The sequence below is a fragment of the Lolium perenne genome, chromosome 7, assembly GCF_019359855.2.
Source record: "Lolium perenne isolate Kyuss_39 chromosome 7, Kyuss_2.0, whole genome shotgun sequence".
NCBI classification, from domain to species: Eukaryota; Viridiplantae; Streptophyta; class Magnoliopsida; order Poales; family Poaceae; genus Lolium; species Lolium perenne.
Window position 1 is genome coordinate 40,805,936 of NC_067250.2, and position 20,267 is coordinate 40,826,202.

The 20,267-nt window shown below is 50.0% G+C and overlaps 2 protein-coding genes across 2 annotated transcripts; both read left to right on the forward strand.

Annotated features, from left to right (window-relative positions):
* Window positions 1-4,434: 4,434 nt before the first annotated feature.
* LOC127317739 (uncharacterized) lies at window positions 4,435-5,514 on the forward strand. Its single transcript, XM_051348339.2, has 2 exons — window positions 4,435-5,018; window positions 5,281-5,514. The coding sequence occupies exons 1-2, from the start codon at window positions 4,687-4,689 to the stop codon at window positions 5,282-5,284; spliced, it is 336 nt and encodes a 111-aa protein (XP_051204299.1). The 5' UTR covers window positions 4,435-4,686; the 3' UTR covers window positions 5,285-5,514.
* Window positions 5,515-6,028: 514 nt separating this feature from the next.
* LOC127317738 (uncharacterized) lies at window positions 6,029-7,763 on the forward strand. The gene is made up of 7 exons (XM_071823873.1): window positions 6,029-6,114; window positions 6,207-6,407; window positions 6,492-6,626; window positions 6,749-7,099; window positions 7,184-7,294; window positions 7,388-7,516; window positions 7,593-7,763. Exons 2-7 carry the CDS (start codon window positions 6,231-6,233, stop codon window positions 7,761-7,763), a joined length of 1,074 nt encoding a protein of 357 aa, XP_071679974.1. The 5' UTR covers window positions 6,029-6,114; window positions 6,207-6,230.
* Window positions 7,764-20,267: the final 12,504 nt, after the last annotated feature.

A 20,267-nucleotide genomic window follows, 5' to 3' on the forward strand; every position in this document is an offset into this window, starting at 1 on the left:
GGGAAAATGGTTTTAGGTCTAGGACGCATCATTTTATGTGCTAAATGTTTTCCGTTTCGCGCGTTGGCGGACGGGTGCAACCGCCCGCCGTGCAGCCATACCGCATGTCCCGGCGGCCCCGTTTTGCGCAGTTGGCGAAGCAAACGGACCCAAAATCGAGCGGAGCCGCGTGGCGTCATTTTATGTGTCCTAGTAACCACCGCAAAAGACGGAACTGGGATACGGCAATTATCTTGGAGAACCCTTCACGAACAGGGCTATCTCGTCCGAGTTCTATGGCTTTTAGGGAAATGAGTAGGAAACGGCCCGTTTCACCACATAGTTTGTCGGAACGAGGCCATATTTGGCACGTGCGTGGGCCCTAGGATGGGAAGCAAGGCCCCGGTCGCGGATTTCCAATCCGAACCACGGCGACGGTTTTTCCATTTTCGGGGTGCCGAAGGGCTTTTTTTGTGAAGCAGCTACATGGTGCGCATTTCAAGATCGCGCGGGACCTCCGCGCAGCGGTAGGATACCTCCTACGCACCACCTATCACATGCCATATGCGCGCGGAAGCCATCCGGGAATCCCACCCGCTTCTGCGGTGCCCCGCCGAATCCGCTGGAAACTGACCGGATTTGAACTGGGGCGACACTTTCCTTCGCTCAATAAATGGAGGGAAAAATGGTTTTAGGTCTAGGACGCGTCATTTTATGTGCTAAATGTTTTCCGTTTCGCGCGTTGGCGGACGGGTGCAACCGCGCGCACGCTACGGCCATCCCGCATGTCCCGCCGGCCCCGGTTTGCGCGGTTGGCGAAGCAAACGGACCCAAAAAATCGAGCGGAGCCGCGTGGCGTCATTTTATGTGTCCTAGTAACCACTGCAAAAGACGGAACTGGGATACGGCAATTATCTTGGAGAACCCTTCACGAACAGGGCTATCTCGTCCGGAGTTCTATGGCTTTTAGGGGAAATGAGTAGGAAACGGCCCGTTTCACCACATAGTTTGTCGGAACGAGGCCATATTTGGCACGTGCGTGGGCCCTAGGATGGGAAGCAAGGCCCCGGTCGCGGATTTCCAATCCGAACCACGGGCGACGGTTTTTCCATTTTCGGGGTGCGGAAGGGCTTTTTGTGAAGCAGCTACATGGTGCGCATTTCAAGATCGCGCGGGACCTCCGCGCAGCGGTAGGATACCTCCTACGCACCACCTATCACATGCCATATGCGCGCGGAAGCCATCCGGGAATCCCACCCGCTTCTGCGGTGCCCCGCCGACTCCGCGGGAAACCGACCGGATTTGAACTGGGGCGACACTTTCCTTCGCTCAATAAATGGAGGGAAAAATGGTTTTAGGTCTAGGACGCGTCATTTTATGTGCTAAATGTTTTCCGTTTCGCGCGTTGGCGGACGGGTGCAACCGCGCGCCCGGTACGGCCATACCGCATGTCCCGGCGGCCCCGTTTTGCGCAGTTGGCGAAGCAAACGGACCCAAAAAATCGAGCGGAGCCGCGTGGCGTCATTTTATGTGTCCTAGCAACCACCGCAAAAGACGGAACTGGATACGGCAATTATCTTGGAGAACCCTTCACGAACAGGGCTATCTCGTCCGGAGTTCTATGGCTTTTAGGGGAAATGAGTAGGAAACGGCCGTTTCACCACATAGTTTGTCGGAACGAGGCCATATTTGGCACGTGCGTGGGCCCTAGGATGGGAAGCAAGGCCCCGGTCGCGGATTTCCAATCCGAACCACGGGCGACGGTTTTTCCATTTTCGGGGTGCCTAAGGGCTTTTTTTGTGAAGCAGCTACATGGTGCGCATTTCAGTATCGCGCGGGACCTCCGCGCAGCGTAGGATACCTCCTACGCACCACCTATCACATGCCATATGCGCGCGGAAGCCATCCGGGAATCCCACCCGCTTCTGCGGTGCCCCGCCGAATCCGCCGGAAACCGACCGGATTTGAGCGGGCGACACTTTCCTTCGCTCAATAAATGGAGGGAAAAATGGTTTTAGGTCTAGGACGCGTCATTTTATGTGCTAAATGTTTTCCGTTTCGCGCGTTGGCGGACGGGTGCAACCGCGCGCGCCGTGCGGCCATACCGCATGTCCCGGCGGCCCCGTTTTGCGCAGTTGGCGAAGCAAACGGACCCAAAAAATCGAGCGGAGCCGCGTGGCGTCATTTTATGTGTCCTAGTAACCACTGCAAAAGACGGAACTGGGATACGGCAATTATCTTGGAGAACCCTTCACGAACAGGGCTATCTCGTCCGGAGTTCTATGGCTTTTAGGGGAAATGAGTAGGAAACGGCCCGTTTCACCACATAGTTTGTCGGAACGAGGCCATATTTGGCACGTGCGTGGGCCCTAGGATGGGAAGCAAGGCCCCGGTCGCGGATTTCCAATCCGAACCACGGGCGACGGTTTTTCCATTTTCGGGGTGCCGGAAGGGCTTTTTTTTGTGAAGCAGCTACATGGTGCGCATTTAGATCGCGCGGGACCTCCGCGCAGCGGTAGGATCCCTCCTACGCACCACCTATCACATGCCATATGCGCGCGGAAGCCATCCGGGAATCCCACCCGCTTCTGCGGTGCCCGCCGAATCCGTGAAAACCGACCGGATTTGAACCGGGGCGACACTTTCCTTCGCTCAATAAATGGAGGGAAAAATGGTTTTAGGTCTAGGACGCGTCATTTTATGTGCTAAATGTTTTTCCGTTTCGCGCGTTGGCGGACGGGTGCAACCAGCAGCGCCCGGTACAGCCATACCGCATGTCCCGGCGGCCCCGTTTTGCGCAGTTGGCAAAGCAAACGGACCCAAAAAATCGAGCGGAGCCGCGTGGCGTCATTTTATGTGTCCTAGTAACCACTGCAAAAGACGGAACTAACCGCGCGCCCGGTACGGCCATACCGCATGTCCCGGCGGCCCCGTTTTATGTGTGGCGTCATTTTATGTGTCGGAGTCATTTTATGTGTCGCCACCCTCAGCTCCTCCACCCCGCGCGCTCAGCTCCTAGCAACCACTGCAAAATTAAATAAAGAAATAAAAAGGAAAAAAGAAAAAGGAAAATAAAAATAGAAAGAAAAATAAAAATAGAAAAAAAAAAAAGTGTGCCGACGGCCTAGCCGTCGGCACAGATAGGGTTAGTAATTAAGTGGTCGGGCCGACCGACCCCGCACGCCCTCACTGCCGAAGCTCGAACCCCGCGCGCCCGCCACTGCCGAAGCCCACGCGCCGCCGCCTACCCCGCGCGCCGCCGCCTACCTCGCGCGCCGCCGCCAACCCCGCGCGCCGCCGCCTACCTCGCGCGCCGCCGCCGCCTCCACCAACCCCGCCCGCCGCCGCCGCCTCCACCAACCCCGCCCGCCGCCGCCGCCTGCGCCAACCCCGCCGTCGCCTCCACCAACCCGGGCGCCGCCGCCGCCTCCCCTGCTCCGCCACTTCCCTCCCCAACCCCGCCGTCCCCTCCTCCTCACCGTCGCCGCCGTCCCCTCCTCCTCACCGTCGCCGCCGTCGCCTCCTCCAACCCCGCGAGCCCGTCCTCGCCTCCGTCGACGTCTACACGGCCACACCTTCCTCCCCGTCGCCGGCAACTCCTCCTCCACCTCCTCCAGGGTGAGCACGGTTCCTACTCACCCTCCCCCTGCATGCTACTTTTTTTTGTTTGTTTCTAAAAAAATGTTGAAATCTGGATACTATTCAAAGTACTTAAAACTACACTTCTACAAATAATCTATCCATCTATGAACTTTGTTTTGGTTTTTGGGTAAATAAAATTTTGGACATAATTAAAATCTGATATAAAATTTTGGAAGAAGCTGGATGAGGTGAACGCCGCCGCCCAGCAGCACCTCGCGGGCGTGCAGGACCATGTCAACTTCACTTTGCAGGTCACGCACCCCCTTCTTAATTAGATTCGGGTTTCCTCTATAGGACGCAGATTTAGGGCGGAGGAGCGGAATCCCCGATGCCTGTTCGTGGGGTCTCGGATTGGGGGCGGTTCCTGGATTCGTGATGCGGTATTTTAGGGATTCGCATTTTACTTTTCCGGCGGCTAATTTTAGAGTAGAGGCAGCTCATAGATATGTGGGAATTTTAGTAAGCCAAGTAGTGGCGCATGGATGCTGTTTTTTTTTTATATATTGGGTTCTCTAGATGTGGTGTAATCTGCTTAGCATTGCTTAGCATTGCTGTGCTGTATGTGGTGTGGTCACTTAAAATAGTGAAACAATAATGTCAAGTTTCTAGATTTGATGTATAATTTTGGACATAATTAAAATCTGATATAAAATGAGTATTATGGCATAATTCATATCTCTCAAATTACAAATCTAAATTGTGCAAATTATATATCCATTTTCAGCAGAAAAATGTGAGGATTTCAAATCTGAATTTGTCATGCATCATTGGCATCATCTCTGAATTGTCCAGATTAATGTATACGAGCTGACATTCAATAGGACAAACATACAACTCAATCTCGTTGTGTTCAAATGCCACTGGTTCGACCCACAAGTTGGACAGAGAAGCACTCCTTCCATTGGGTTAGTGGAAGTTAGGCCTTCAACCTGCTATAGCGGAGCCGATGTCTTTGTTGTGGCTCACCAAGCCAAGCAAGTTTATTATTTGCCCTACCCATGTCAAAAGGAGTACCTCAAAGGCTGGGAAGTCGTGTTCAAGGTATCACCACATGGTAAGCTACCCATGCCCTCCGACGAGGATTACAACAACATTGACCCTGTAACATACGAGGGAATTTTTTATCAAGAGCAAGAGAACTTTGGGGATTTCGAAATAGAAATTGGTCTTGAGGACCTCGAGAACGAGGCACATCTTCATGGTGAAACAGTGGTGGACCTAAAGGACATACAAATGCTCACCAAGTTACATGAGGGCAATGGGTTCAATGATGAGACTCCACCGGACATTCCCACCCAACCTCATTACTCACATGATACTGATAGTGATAGTGAAAATGAGAACCCAATGCCTCGTTATGAGAACCCAATGCCTCATTATGATAGTGATGATTCGAGGTGAGGGTCCTTTATGCCTTTATGCTTAGTATCTATTTTTCCATATGCTTCTTATACTTAGTATTTATTTTTCAATATGCTTCTTATGCTTAGTATCTATTTTTCAATATGCTTCTTATGCTTAGTATCTATTTTTCAATATGCTTCTTATGCTTAGTATCTATTTTTCAATATGCTTCTTATGCTTAGTATCTATTTTTTGCTTAGTGTCTACATTTTACTAAGGCATGAATGCTTACTTGTTTACTCTTTGTCAATGCAGGTGATTGATCAATATGAGCGGAAGCAAGCAATCCATGAACTCCATTTTGAAGAGTATGAGCCAACAGAAGTTCACCGGGACCACTAGAAGTGGAAGACCAACGCGTGCCAGCTCGCGTTACGCGGACGATGACACGGGTGGAGTTGGAGGTGGAGGTGTAGGTGGAGGTGGAGGACGTGGTGGAGGTGGAGGACGAGGTGGAGGTGGAGGACGAGCTGGAGGACGAGGCGGAGGCGGAGGTGGAGGACGAGGACGAGGTGGAGGTGGAGGACGAGGACGAGGTGGAGGTGGACCTTTCCTTGGTGACATACCCTCTGCTTCTGGCGACGTGGCTTCCCAGTCCGCTCACACACAGTCCACTGAGGTGGAGATGGAGGTGGAGATGGAGGTGGAGATGGAGGTGGAGGGGCAGGACGAGGAGGCGGAGAGGGAGATGGCGCCGAAGAAGTTGCGCATTCGTGGTGAAGCGCAAGTCCCTGATGAGAGGAGGGAGCCTACTAGCCAGGATGCGAAAGCCCTCATCATCCCGAACGAAAAAGAGTAAGTTTAATTTTGAACATTTAGATTCATTTTGCTATGTACTAATGTTTTCATTATTGTGCATAACTGATTGGCATACTAATGTTTTGATTATTGTGCAGCAATTGGACATATGACAAGGGGGTTCGCCAGCCGTCGAGCATGATTGGAGCTCTTATTAGGCAAGATCGGCCGGGCTTTTACACTCCGGTCCCCGGCGAGAAGAAGAAGCTAGCCGAGACTTGGGCGGACTATGAGGCAGCTCCTTGCCCGGGCTTTGGGACAGCTTCTGACGCCGTGTACACCAAGTTTTGGGTAAAGCATGCTTCTCGAGTTTACTTCATAGTTGATGACCACACTATGCTAACTCATGTCTCTCTCACAATTATTCTTATGCATGATTGCAGACCCATTATAAGGTGCCTGATGATATGGTTGAGCTAGGGAAGGCGGTACTGACTAGGGCTTGTCAGAGCGTGACAAGGCAACAGTGGTACAATCAGAAGCATACCTGCATCGGGCACTTCAAGGCTGAGCAGGGCACGAGGGTCAAGAAAGCTGACAATATCAGGGACGATCCTCAGATGACAAAGGAAGATTACTTCAAGGTAAGTAAATATTCAATGAGACTCTATGTTGCTGCATAGTTGGGATTGCATTATGTGTTCTTCAAATGAGTTTTGGTTTTTCAGGTTATGCCCCTATGGTGCGAGAATAAGGAAGACGCATTTGAGGCCTTGGTAGCGAGGTGGGTTGGCGAAGACGCCGACTTCAACGCCAAGAGCGCGCGCAACAAGGCAAACCGGGGCACTGGAGGAACACACAGTGCGGGAAGCCGCAAAGACTGAGCGCTACAGGAAGCACAAGGTACATATATACATGGAACAACTTGCATTTATTTCCCCTCATATTACTACTTGATACACATAACATTTATCTTGCTGTGCAGGAGGCGGAACTCGGGGAGCCTCTCACCGAGGTGGGAGGGTGGCAGAAGATGAAGCTGAAGCAGCCCGATCTGAGCCAGCCTCAGCCCTCGCTGCCCGAGTACTACGGCTTTGCCGAAGAGGAGTTGGACAAGTACTGCTCGGTGTTCAAGGGTCTTCATCCGGAGGTGGATGATCCTATTGAGCAGGAGACCGACTTGACGGCGATTATGGTGGCGGGGAGCGGCTCGGAGCATGGCCGCACGAAGCTTCTTAGTGGGGTGATCAAGCCGCAGAGGACCCTCACGCAGATCAGGTCTACCCTCACCGCCGGCGACCCACCGGTCGCGCCTCCTCGACACCGTCGTACGGATGTAAGTTTTCTCATTTCCATCTTCTTTCCAACATTCATCCCTGAATGGCTAAAGTGACATGACTCCTTTTCTTGGAAATTGTAGGCTCACTTTGAGGCCGCCTACGCGGCCGCTTATGAGAACTATTTGACGGTTGTAGCAGAGTGGGACCTCAAGAGAGCGGCTTGGGAAGAGTACCAGGAGGCGACGAGTCGTGTAAGTTCCAATCTTTTATGGTTCGAAGACATGACAAGTCCCACCTCCCCTTTTTTTATATCTGCGGCGCTTGACATCTAAACTATCTTGCAGGCGGTCAGGACGTTCTTCCAGACTGGAGAGAGGATCGCACTTCCGGAAGAGGAGCCACCTAGGCCGGGGCCGACTCCAGTGTGCCCATCGAGGGAAGCTTTCGCGGCCACATACTACGCACGGACTCCGGTAAGTCCTGTGCCTAACCAGTTCTCACCGCTTTCCTTTCCCATGTGTAAGATGCTAACTCTTGTCAAACATGTAGGGCACGGGAAGTTCGCGGAACCGACCCTCTCCTGGTTCGTCGCGCGAGGGCACACCGATGCACCCCGGCCGCCATTCTCCCGGTGCTTCAGGGTTTTCACCTGCTGGCGATGGTTCAGGCCATGGTTCTACTTCGGTCTACCTCGACAAAGGCCGGACGCCCGAATTCTGAGTCGGACCCCCGATCTTAGTTTCCCTTAGCTAGGTGTCTAGCGGGTGTGCGTCGATCGTGTGTGCCATGTGTCGACGATGTATGATGATTATGTGTGCTACATGACACATATTTGTATCACGATGATGTTGTTGCTACATTTGATGATGATTATGTGCTGTGCAACATTTGTGATGCATTTGAATGTATATTACTGCTATATATGCTGTGCGTGCTGTGCTGGGCCAGGAAATGCAGCGGGAAACCAAATGGTATGGCTGTCGTGCCGACGGCATAGCCGTCGGCACAGCCCCCTGGACGTGCCAAATGGCAGGGGCTGTGCCGACGGCTATGCCGTCGGCACAGAAGGGCGCGCGCCGGCAGCGCGGAGCGGGCGGCAGCGCGTCTGGGCCGAAGGACCTGGGCCGACGGCTTGGCCGTCGGCACAGGAGCAGGGGCGTGGACGCGTGGCAGCATCTGGGCCTCCGATGGCAGCATCTGGGCCGACGGCTTGGCCGTCGGCACAGCTGCAGGGGCGTGGACGCGTGGCAGGCTCTGGTCCTCCGATGGCTGTGTCTAGGCCGACGGCTTGGCCGTCGGCACAGCTGCAGGGGCGTGGACGCGTGGCAGGCTCCGGTCCTCCGATGGCTGTGTCTAGGCCGACGGCTTGGCCGTCGGCACAGTACCTCCCTTGACCTAACGGCCGTTAGACGCTCCGCGGGCCCCACGTTGACTGTGCCGACGGCTACTGTGCCGACGGCGTCGTTTGACCGTCGGGCTGGAGTCTGTGCCGACGGCAAAGGCTGGGCCGACGGCGAGCCAGTCTGTGCCGAGGCGATACTGTGCCGACGGCGATGTGCCGACGGCGGCCGTCGGCACAGACGTAGGCCGACGGCAGGTGATGCTGTGCCGACGGCCGCCGGCCGTCGGCCCCTCCGCTGGTTCCCGTAGTGGGTGACTGTGTTTTTCGGAAAATATGAGACAACCAAGACTTAATTGAACCATTTGTGGCATTTATTTGAACTCGTAAATAGTCGTTTTTGAAAATGTAATTTTAAAAACAGATGCGCCATTTTTAACATTCAAGTCATGCCCCATTGATAAATGTGTTACTTTCTGGCATGTCTGACTCGTGTATCTATTCAAACTTCGAACCTCTTTGCTTGTTTTTTCCAAAGAAATTTAAATTGAACAAGCCACAAATTTTGAGGTCGCTTAAAAAGCACAACTTGTGAGGCTTTATGAGAAAAGTCACAACTGTAGGGCCTAATGATAACACCAACCTCTATCTTTCTGTAATGTTACCTCTACCTTTGGATTACCTCTACCTTTCTGTAATGTTAATCTTTTTTAGAAGCTTCTTCCCTCCCTGAACTCTTTGCCCTGTCTAAAGGCATGTTGTAACTTTCTACATAGCTTTCTTCTTTATATATAAAATTAACAGGTGTCAAAAAAAAGCACCAACCTCAAATATATACAAGTTAAGGCAGCAAGAAGCCCACCACTGACCACCCTCTCTCTTTCTACCCAAACATGTCTTGGTGTACTTGCTGTAATAGTTTATGCTTTGGAGTGATCAAGTCATTATATCCACATGAAAGTTTATGCTAGAGAAAAATATCAAGGAACTTTTACAGATGAAGAAACTTCTATCCGCAACGAAGGCAAAAAAAAAAAAAAGGATAGCGCCTCGCCTTCAACTAGCAGGGCTGCCATTATAACGGAAAAGGTTGCCCAAAAGTTTCTGTGCTTGTCACTTTCTGTGAAAACTTTACCTTTGCCACCAAATTACGTTGTCAGAAAGCATCTGCCCGCCACTCATTCGCGTTATAATTGGATGGCAGCAGCTGTGTTCACTGGTAGAAAAACAGGCTTCCGTCTAGCCCCATAAGTCGCGAAGCTATAGGAACCGCGACTAATGGGACCTTTAGTCGCGGTTCGGGAGGCGAACCGCGACCAAAGGCCTGGGCCCAGGGCGCACGGTGGCTAGCTGGTGCACGTGGGGGGCTTTAGTCGCGGTTGGCCAGGCCAACCGCGACTAAAGGCCACCTTTAGTCGCGGTTGGCCTGGCCAACCGGGACTAAAGCCCCTCCCCTATATATACCCATCCAGCAGCCAACACTTAGCCATTTGGAGCCATTCTCTTCACAAACTTCACAAGTGGGTGTTAGGTTTGCTTTTGGTTCCTCTTATGCACATAAGGTGTTTGATGAAATGCCCCAAGAGCATGAAACAAACATGATATGAAGTGTTGGAGCCACACTTGAGCTTTCTCATTTATTTTTTCCTCCTCGATCGCGGTTAGCAACTTGAACCTTTGATGTGTCATTGATAAAATATGCATGTGTGTAGTTCATTGTTTAATTTATATTGTTTGTAGCTAGTTAGTTTAACAAATGCATGATGGTTAATTATATATTTTATATTATAATAATGCGGATGAATCGGCAATGGATGTACGGTAACCGACTCTCCGGCGAGTTCAGTACAGGTTTGAAAGATTTCCTCGTAGTGGCTAATGCGAACAAGCAGGGGGGTTTTGTTATCTGTCCACGTGTTAACTGTAAGAATCAGAAGGGTTACTCTTCCTCAAGAGATGTTCACATGCACCTGCTTCGGCACGGTTTCATGCCAAGCTATAATTGTTGGACCAAGCATGGAGAAAGAGGGGTTATAATGGAAGAAGATGAAGAAGGGGATGATTTCATCGATGAAAGCTATCTTGTTCATTTCGGTGATACTTTCATGGAGGATGCTGAAGGTGAAGGGGAAGGTGAAGGGGAAGGTGAAGAAGAGGCACGTGATGATCCCGTTGATGATCTTGGTCGGACCATTGCTGATGCACGGAGACGCTGTGAAACTGAAAAGGAGAGGGAGAATTTGGATCGCATGTTAGAGGATCACAGGAAGGCGCTGTACCCCGGATGCGATGATGGTCTGAAAAAGCTGGGCTGCACACTGGATTTGCTGAAATGGAAGGCACAAGCAGGTGTAGCTGACTCGGCATTTGAAAACTTGCTGAAAATGTTGAAGAATATGTTTCCAAAGAATAACGAGTTGTCCGCCAGTACGTACGAAGTAAAGAAGGTTGTCTGCCCTCTAGGTTTAGAGGTTCTGAAGATACATGCATGCATCAACGACTGCATCCTCTACCGCGGTGAATACGAGAATTTGAATGAATGCCCGGTATGGACTGCATTGCGTTATAAGATCAGAGGCGATGACCCTGGTGACGATGTTGAGGGCCAGAAACCCAGGAAGAGGGTTCCCGCCAAGGTGATGTGGTATGCTCCTATAATACCACGGTTGAAACGTCTGTTGAGGAACAAAGAGCATGCCAAGTTGTTGCGATGGCACAAAGAGGACCGTAAGTCAGACGGGGAGTTGAGACACCCCGCAGATGGAACGCAATGGAGAAAGATCGACAGAGAGTTCAAAGATTTTGCAGCTGACGCAAGGAACATAAGATTTGGTCTAAGTACGGATGGCATGAATCCTTTTGGCGAGCAGAGCTCCAGCCATAGCACCTGGCCCGTGACTCTATGCATCTACAACCTTCCTCCTTGGTTGTGCATGAAGCGGAAGTTCATTATGATGCCAGTGCTCATCCAAGGTCCGAAGCAACCCGGCAACGACATCGATGTGTACCTAAGGCCATTAGTTGATGAACTTTTACAGCTGTGGGGCAGACCTGGTGTCCGTGTGTGGGATGAGCACAAAGAAGAGGAATTTGACCTACGAGCGTTGCTTTTCGTAACCATCAACGATTGGCCTGCTCTTAGTAACCTTTCGGGACTGTCAAATAAGGGATACAATGCATGCACGCACTGCTTACATGAGACTGAAAGTGTACATTTGCCAAATTGTAAGAAGAACGTGTACCTTGGGCATCGTCGATTTCTTCCGAAAGGTCATCCAGTAAGAAAGAAAGGCAAGCATTACAACGGCAAGGCAGATCACGGCCGAAGCCTGCGGAACACACTGGTGCTGAGGTATTTGATATGGTCAAGGATTTGAAAGTCATCTTTGGAAAGGGTCCTGGCGGACAATCAGTTCCGAAGGGAGCTGACGGGCACGCAGCCATGTGGAAGAAGAAATCTATATTCTAGGAGCTAGAATATTGGAAAGTCCTAGAAGTCCGCTCTGCAATCGACGTGATGCACGTTACGAAGAATATTTGCGTGAACCTCCTAAGCTTCTTGGGCGTGTATGGGAAGTCAAATGATACAAAGGAAGCACGGCAGGACCAGCAAAGTTTGAAAGACCCTGATGACCGGCATCCGGAACGGTTTCAAGGTCGTGCCAGCTACGCTCTGACCAAAGAAGAGAAGGTCATCTTTTTTGAATGCCTGAGCAGTATGAAGGTCCCGTCTGGATTCTCGTCCAATATAAAGGGAATAATAAACATGGCGGAGAAAAAGTTCCAAAACCTGAAGTCTCACTACTGCCACGTGATTATGACGCAATTGCTTCCGATTGCTTTGAGGGGGCTCCTGCCGGAAAATGTTCGAGTAGCCATTGTGAAGCTATGTGCATTCCTCAATGCAATCTCTCAGAAGGTAATCAATCCGGAAGTTCTACCACGGTTACAGAACGATGTGATCCAATGTCTTGTCAGTTTCGAGTTGGTGTTCCCGCCATCCTTCTTCAATATTATGACGCACCTCCTGGTTCACCTAGTCGATGAGATTTCCATTCTCGGTCATGTATTTCTACACAATATGTTCCCCTTCGAGAGGTTCATGGGAATATTAAAGAAATATGTTCGTAACCGTGCTAGGCCAGAAGGAAGCATCGCCAAGGGCTATGGAAATGAGGAGGTAATTGAGTTTTGTGTTGACTTTGTTCCTGACCTTAAGCCGATTGGTCTTCCTCGATCGCGGCACGAGGGGAGACTAAGTGGAAAAGGCACGATCGGAAGGAAATCAACGATATGTATGGACGGCCATTCTCTCGATCAAGCACACCACACAGTTCTGACCAATTCCAGCTTGGTGGCTCCGTACTTTGAGAAACACAAGAATATTTTACGCTCGAACAACCCTGGGAAGCCTGAATCCTGGATTAGGAAGGCCCACATGGAGACTTTCGGCAGTTGGTTGAGAAAACATTTAATGAATGACGATCATGTTGTAGATCAGATGTACATGTTGGCCAAGACACCATCTTCGACTATAACGACTTTCCAAGGGTACGAGATAAATGGGAATACATTTTACACGATCGCCCAAGATAAAAAGAGCACCAACCAAAACAGTGGTGTCCGCTTTGATGCAGCAATCGAGAATGGGCAAAAGGTCACATATTATGGTTACATAGAGGAGATATGGGAACTTGACTATGGACCCTCCTTTAGGGTCCCTTTGTTCCGGTGCAAATGGTTCAAGCTAACAGGAGGTGGGGTAAAGGTGGACCAGCAATACGGAATGACAATGGTGGATTTCAACAATCTTGGTTACCTTGACGAACCATTCGTCCTAGCGAAAGATGTCGCTCAGGTTTTCTATGTGAAGGACATGAGTAGCAAACCGAGGAAACGGAAAGATAAGAAAACGATCAGTACATCATGCGATGATCCAAAGCGCCACATTGTTCTTTCAGGGAAAAGAAACATCGTGGGAGTGGAGGACAAGACAGACATGTCAGAAGATTATAATATGTTTGCTGAAATTCCGCCCTTCAAAGTGAACACCGACCCAAGCATTAAGTTAAATGATGAGGATGCTCCATGGATACGGCACAATCGTAAGCAAGCAGGGACACAAGGAAAGAAATGATGTGTAATAATTTATTGTACCAAACTTTGTTGAATGGATCATGTGAATTATATTACCCGTGATGTGTTTGGTGTCCATTTTCGAATGATTCAATTGACTCGAGATAGCACTGATGATACATGAAATTTGGAGTGATTCAGTCATACTCCTGCATACAGGAAATTTGGAGTGACTAAGTCATACTCCTGCATACATGAAATTTGGAGTGACTAAGTCATACTCCTGCATACAGGAAATTTGGAGTGACTAAGTCATACTCCTGCATACATGAAATTTGGAGTGATTTAGTCATACTCCTGCCTAGGCGTATAATATGCATACTCGTAGTCTTCATAGCCGCCGCCGTTGTACTGGTAGTCATCGCCTTCTAAGTTGCCGGCGTCGTCGTCGCTGCTGTCGTCGCTGTCGTCGGGCGGCGCTCGTGGCTCGAACTGAGGGTAGCGCAGGCGGGGGATATCGCCGGCCGTGATGTAGTCCATGACGCTCTGCAGAGTCCGGCCGTACCACCATAGCCGACGGCCGGCCTCGTGGAAGTTTCCAGGAGGCAGACCGTCCTCCTCATACCTGGCGAGCGCCCTCTCACGCCGATTGATGAAGAAGGCGTCCCAAGTATGCTGGTTATCGGGATGCCAGCGGGGATTCATCCGCTGCTCCGGCGTGAGGTCGAGGTAGTAGTGGTTCGTGATGGTCGCCCGGCGCGCAGTACCCTGAGGGACGGGAGGGACCGGCATGCCGCCGGCGCTTAGGCTCCAGCCGGCAGGGACGCGGTAGCCCGGTGGGCAAGGGTAGTTCGAGGCGCAAAGCTCCTCCACCTGCTGGTAGGTTAGAGTGGGTGCGGTGGAAGCCATGAGAGAGTGATGAGAGATTGTAGAGATGTGATAATGCTGGCCAAGCCCGGCTACCTATATGTAGTGACAAATGGCGGGAAAAATGGGAGCGGGAAGATAGGAGGCGGGAAGAAAGAGGCGGGAAGAAAGTGGCGGGAAGAAAGAGGCGGGAAGAAAGTGGCGGGAAGAAAGTGGCGGGAAGAAAGAGGCGGGAAGAAAGTGGCGGGAAGAAAGTGGCGGGAAGAAAGAGGCGGGAAGAAAGTGGCGGGAAGAAAGCCGCGGTGAATACGAGAATTTGAATTGAATTAGTTTTATTTTTCTGATTTTTTGGATATATTATTTGTATTTTTAAGAATTTGAATTGAATTAGTTTTATTTTTCTGATTTTTTTGATATATTATTTGTATTTTTAAGAATTTGAATTGAATTAGTTTTATTTTTCTGAATTTTTTGATATATTATTTGTATTTTTAAGAATTTGAATTGAATTAGTTTTATTTTTCTGATTTTTTTGATATATTATTTGTATTTTTAAGAATTTGAATTGAATTAGTTTTATTTTTCTGAATTTTTTGATATATTATTTGTATTTTATGATTCTGAAATGAATTAGTTTTATTTTTCTGAATTGAAAAAGAAAAGTAATTTGAAAAAAGACCTTTAGTCGCGGTTGGCGAGGCCAACCGCGACTAAAGGGTCCTTCAGCGCGGGAACGAAAAACCCGGCGAAAAAACCCTTTAGTCGCGGGTCGCCTCCCCAACCGCGACTAAGGGGGGTTATAAATACGCGCGCGGCGCCAAGCGGCGCGCCAGTTCCTCTTCTTCTCCGCGCCAGTTCGTTTCTCTACAGTCCGTGCTCGCCGCCGCGCCTCCTCGACGCCCTCGTCGACGCCCGTGCTCGTCGCCGCGCCGAACTCCTCCGCCGCCGCCGTATGTTGCTGCGCGTCATCGGCCCCGCTCCTCCCTCTCGCCGTCGCCGCGCGCCGTCGCCCCGGCCCGCTCCTCCCTCTCGCCCACGGCGCCGCCCGCGCTATATCAGACCGGCCGCGCGCGCGCCGGCCGCCTCGCTCGCCCGCCCAACGCCGCCCTAGCTCGCTCGTCCGCCGGCGCCGGCGCGCCTGTGTTGCCGCGCGCGCACGCGCGGCCGCGCGCCCCTCTCTCTGCTTGACAGAGAGATCGTGTGGGGCGCCGGCCGCCTTTTTTTTTTTAGTTTTTTAGTTTTTTTAATTTTAACTAGTTAATTAGTTTTAGAAAAACGGTAAAATTTGATAATTAACAAAAAAACAGTAAAATTTGATAATTAACAAAAACGTATATAAAACTTGATAATTAAGAAAAAAAGTAAAACTTGACAAAAAAGTAAAACTTGACAAAAAAGTTAAAAGTTAAAAAAAGTAAAACTTGACATGCACCCCGCGCGTATACGGAGAGGGGGCGGTCGATCTCTGCCGCGCCGCCTCGTCGATCTCTGCCGCGCCGCCTCACTAAAATTTGTAACTTAAAATTTGTATAACTTAAAATTTTTAACTTAAAATTTGTAACTTAAAATGTGTTCCCGCGGTATCTCTAAGTTTATTTGACTACAAAATTTATTTGAGTTTGTCAAAATGCCTAGATTCTTTTAATACTTTCGCCACGGCCACCCCTTTCGCCACCGCCACCCTTTCTCCACCGCCCCCCTTTCGCCACCGCCACCGCCCCCCTTCTTCACTTAATTAATTTGTTTTGACTACATGTTTTCAGGACTGACATATGGCGGACGATAGAGCTGACCCGATTATGGAGAACTATGATCCGGACCTTGAAGACCATATGTTCGGCATCATAAACGGCGATATTCTATATGTGCTGACCGGACAAGAAGAAGATGATATCTCTTCTTATCTGAACCTTGAGGGTGAAGATGAAGGGCGCCGTCAGCAAGATGATGCCGAAGAAACGTCGATAAACGACGATCTTCAATTGGAAGTAGCAACCACCTCCGGCGCCGAGGTATATATATACATTGAGCCTCTGGTGATACAAACTAACTGATTTGAATAAATATGTGTGTACTAACGCGCGCGACTCTCTTTCTTATTTTAGCCCTCGGCCGGATCGTCGAAAAAATCGAGTACGTCGTCAAAGCGTGGCGCAACCAAGACGATGAAACCAGGAGAAACATGCACCATCGAGGTTGTCGAGGAAGCAACCGGCAGGCCGCTGGAGCCCAGCAAGAACGCCACCAAGTTTATCAGCCAATGCGGAGCTGTTGTTAGAGACAACGTCTCGATCACCGTCCAGGAGTGGAATGAGCCAAAGAAGGCACGTCTTGGTTTCACTTTTGTCGATAAGAGAACAAAAAAAGATTGCTTCAACAAGCTTATGGAACATTTCGTTCTACCTCCGGAATACCGCAAATACGATGAGGAGGGTAACAAGATTGAGGAAAACAAGGAGAGGTGCAAGCTAGTCAAACAGTTCGCTCTTTCTAAGATGTCCAACGCATTAGGAAATACAAGCAAAATCTAGCCCATGACTTTGTCAAGCAGGGCAAGACTCCGGATTTCAAAGGACAATATGAGAAACTGCAACATGATTGGCCAGAATTTGTGAAGCAAAAGAAATCGGAGCAGTTCCTTGAAATATCGAAAAAATAAGGATAATGCGGCCAAGAAGGAGTACAATCATATTATGGGGCCAGGAGGGTATCGCTTTTGGCTGCCTAGGTGGGAGAAGATGGAGAACGAGCTGAGGGCGCGAGGAATCCGTCCAGGTACGGAGGGATGGGACCCAAGGGCCAAAAGCTGGTGGTACGGGCATGGGGGATCGCTGAACCCGGAGACAGGGGAGTGTGTTTACCAGGGCAAAATAATTAAACCCACCCAAAAGCTTATTGAGGCAATGAGGGATGCTCAAGAGGGGAGGATCAAGTTCAACAGAGAGAACGACGTCCTGACAAAAGCCCTCGGGAATCCTGAACACGGAGGACGTGTACGAGGCATGGGGCACATTCCGTGGAAAGTAGGGTTCCCCCAGAACGATGACCCGTACGGTTACAGAAGCCGTAAGAGAAAGATGGATCGGGAAGCAGATGTTGTGGCGCGGTTGGCATCGGAAATGGATGTCATGAAGAAAACCGTGAGTGTACTAGTAGCCGAAAGAGATGCAGCTCGGGCGCAGCATGAAGATCATCCATTGGATCTCGGAAGCCAGCAGCGGAGAAGCAGCGTGGCTTCCACGGAGGCCCCACCGGCTGGTGCACCGACGATCGAAATTACTGCACCGGAGCCTCTGGTGGTCGAAATTACTGCACCGGAGCCTCCTCGCTACCCCGTGGACGATATAAAGGAGATGAAAGCATGTCATCTGTATTATCCTATCGGGAACATGTCCATGAAGGTAGCCATCAGCAGTGCTTTACCACCTGGAGCACTCCACCACAACAACCCCATTCAAGATGGCTATGCTCGTGTCACGGTGGAGGACATAGTCCAAGGGTTTGAGGACCTGGACATTGACATTGCTACACCTGAAGGGGCGACAAGACTTGGAGATGTCAAGCGCCAGTTCATTCTATGGCAGAAGAAGTTTATCAAGTTTCCAGGCGAGGCGCCAACAAGTCCACCCCCCTACGGTGGTTGTGGTGGTGGCGGCGGTGGCGGTGGTGGTGGTGGTGCTTCACCTACACCTCCTTCACGTCAGCCGACGCCGCCCCCCAATTCACCTCCAGCGGGTAAGCAGCCGCCGCCCCCTAGTCCGCCCCGGGCGGGTAAGCAGACGCCGCCCCCCCAATCCACCTCCGGCGAATAAGCAGAAGCAGCAGTCCTGGATTATTAACCCGGACCCTTACGTACCTAGGAAAACAAAGGTACCGGAGCCATCACTGAAGCCTCTCCCCACGAGGCCTTGGGAACGTAGTGCCGAGGAAGTCGAGGCGGCCGCGACTGCTGATTTAGAGAAATGGAAGGCGGGCTGCAAGAAGAAAAGAGAGCCCGAGCCCAAGCCAGTATTTTCTGATGAGCAAAAGAAGTGGGCTAAGTCATTTTTGAACACACTGTCCCAAGCCGCAAAGAATCTGCCTGACGACTATGCACGTGAACTAAAGAATCAGGCACGCATATTCAAGGAGAAGAAAGAGGAGGCCGATAAAGCGGAATTACAAAGTGCACAAAGCGGGAAACGAGTTGTTGCCCAGCTCGGGGAACAAAGTAAACAATCGATTGCCCCGCTTATAGTGACAGCCGCCGGTCCGTATGCCCCCGAAATCATAGAAGCTGCGGCAGCACAGGGATTGACTGTAACGAGTGCCAGAGAACAAGCGGCCAACTTAGGTATTACTCTTCGTGAACTGTTAGGCCTTGATGAGGCGCCAGTGAAGGAGGTAGTACTTACATATGTGAAGAATGGGCCTCTCGTCGAGCCTGCGCAGGAAGAGGATCTACCTCCACAAATGAAAGGTCTGCTGAACTGGTACAAGGGTTACATAAAACATAAAAACGCCAAAGATTATATTTATGCGGAAGTTGGATATGAGTGACAAGGTATCAACTTGTCAATGCCTATGGATTGTAGGCTAGGGTTTAGTTGGAAGTAGAGGGTAAGTAGATCTCGAAGGTTTCAGCCGAAAAGTACTCGACGATTGTGAAGACTAGGGTTTGTAGACCATGATTCGATTATCTCTTCGTCCCTCGACTCCCCCTTTATATAGGAGGTGGAGCCGAGGGATTCGTGCTATACAAGTTACAAAGTTCGGGACGGTTTCTAACTCATCCCGCCAGATTACAAATAACACTTCCTACTACAACTCTTAACTTTCCTTAATATATCTTGGGCTCCCGAATCTTCTTATTCTTCGGGTAGTGGGCCTTCAGTAAACCCCGGGTACTATCTTCGGCAGGCCCATTTGGGATGCCTATGTCAGTAGCCCCCGAGATTTTGCTTGAATCGTAGAGTCAGGGAAAATCTCCACTGTTTATTTTTATTCGAAAGCTTTAACCTTTTTATACTTCTTCACATAAAATTCTATATTGTACAGGGATAATGGTAGTTGGGGCTAGTTCATCTGACGGATCAGGTACTAGTTAACTGCTCTAGTGGCAATCCGCAAAAACCTACTTCAAGATCACGTCCCTGGACATGATCTCGGGATACTGGTGTAAACTTCGACAGGTGCCGCTTAAGGTCTTACCATTCTGTCGAGTCCCAGTCAAATTTATCGGGTACCTAACGCGTCCGTTAGGATTTTTCTTCGTATCTGTTGATACGGATAAAAGTAGCAGAGCGCAGTCTTTGGCGATGCCACGCCCAGCAGAACGGATCTGGGGTCTTACCTTCGCAAATTTGCGGCATTCAGAAATTGATCGCAACTTTGGCGTTCTGAGAATATATTGTCGAGTGCTTTTCCGGCTGTTGGAATGGCACATTTTATCGAGTCAAATATGACTTATATTGCTTTCCCGATGGGAGTATATGTAGAGTTAATTATAACTCGAAATATACTCTCTTGCTTTTCTATCTTTTATTTTTGAACTTCATCGGGTACGCGAACAGCGTTCCCGATGGGAGTAGCCCCCGAGGCTACAGCCAAGAACTTGTGCTTGGTTGTAGGCTCAACATTTTAGTCCACCTTGTCACTATAGTCATTATGTTCCAATATGATCTTCTTTTTATCTCTCGGGTGCGCGAACAGGCGCTCCCGATGGGAGTAGCCCCGAGGCTACAGCCAAGGACTTGTGCTTGGTTGTAGGCTCCCGCAATTTCTATATCGCCATACTCGAAATTTTACTTTTTGTCGAAGTAGCCCCCGAGCATTTGGGCAAAAACTTGTATTTGATCAAAGGCTCCCGAAGTATTCAAATAACTCCTCCTGTCGCCAATCTTCTTTTATTTTCTTGTCGGCATGCTTCCCTTAATCAAATTTACTTCATCTCTGTTTAATAG

Bases quoted from the DNA above. Each gene is read 5' to 3' on its own strand.
- LOC127317739 (XM_051348339.2), top strand. From the start codon at position 4,687: ATGCCCTCCGACGAGGATTACAACAACATTGACCCTGTAACATACGAG.
- LOC127317738 (XM_071823873.1), top strand. From the start codon at position 6,231: ATGGTTGAGCTAGGGAAGGCGGTACTGACTAGGGCTTGTCAGAGCGTG. The intron at 7,100-7,183 runs GTAAGTTTTCTC...TGGAAATTGTAG, and splicing joins CTCGACACCGTCGTACGGAT to GCTCACTTTGAGGCCGCCTA. The intron at 7,517-7,592 runs GTAAGTCCTGTG...TCAAACATGTAG, and splicing joins CATACTACGCACGGACTCCG to GGCACGGGAAGTTCGCGGAA.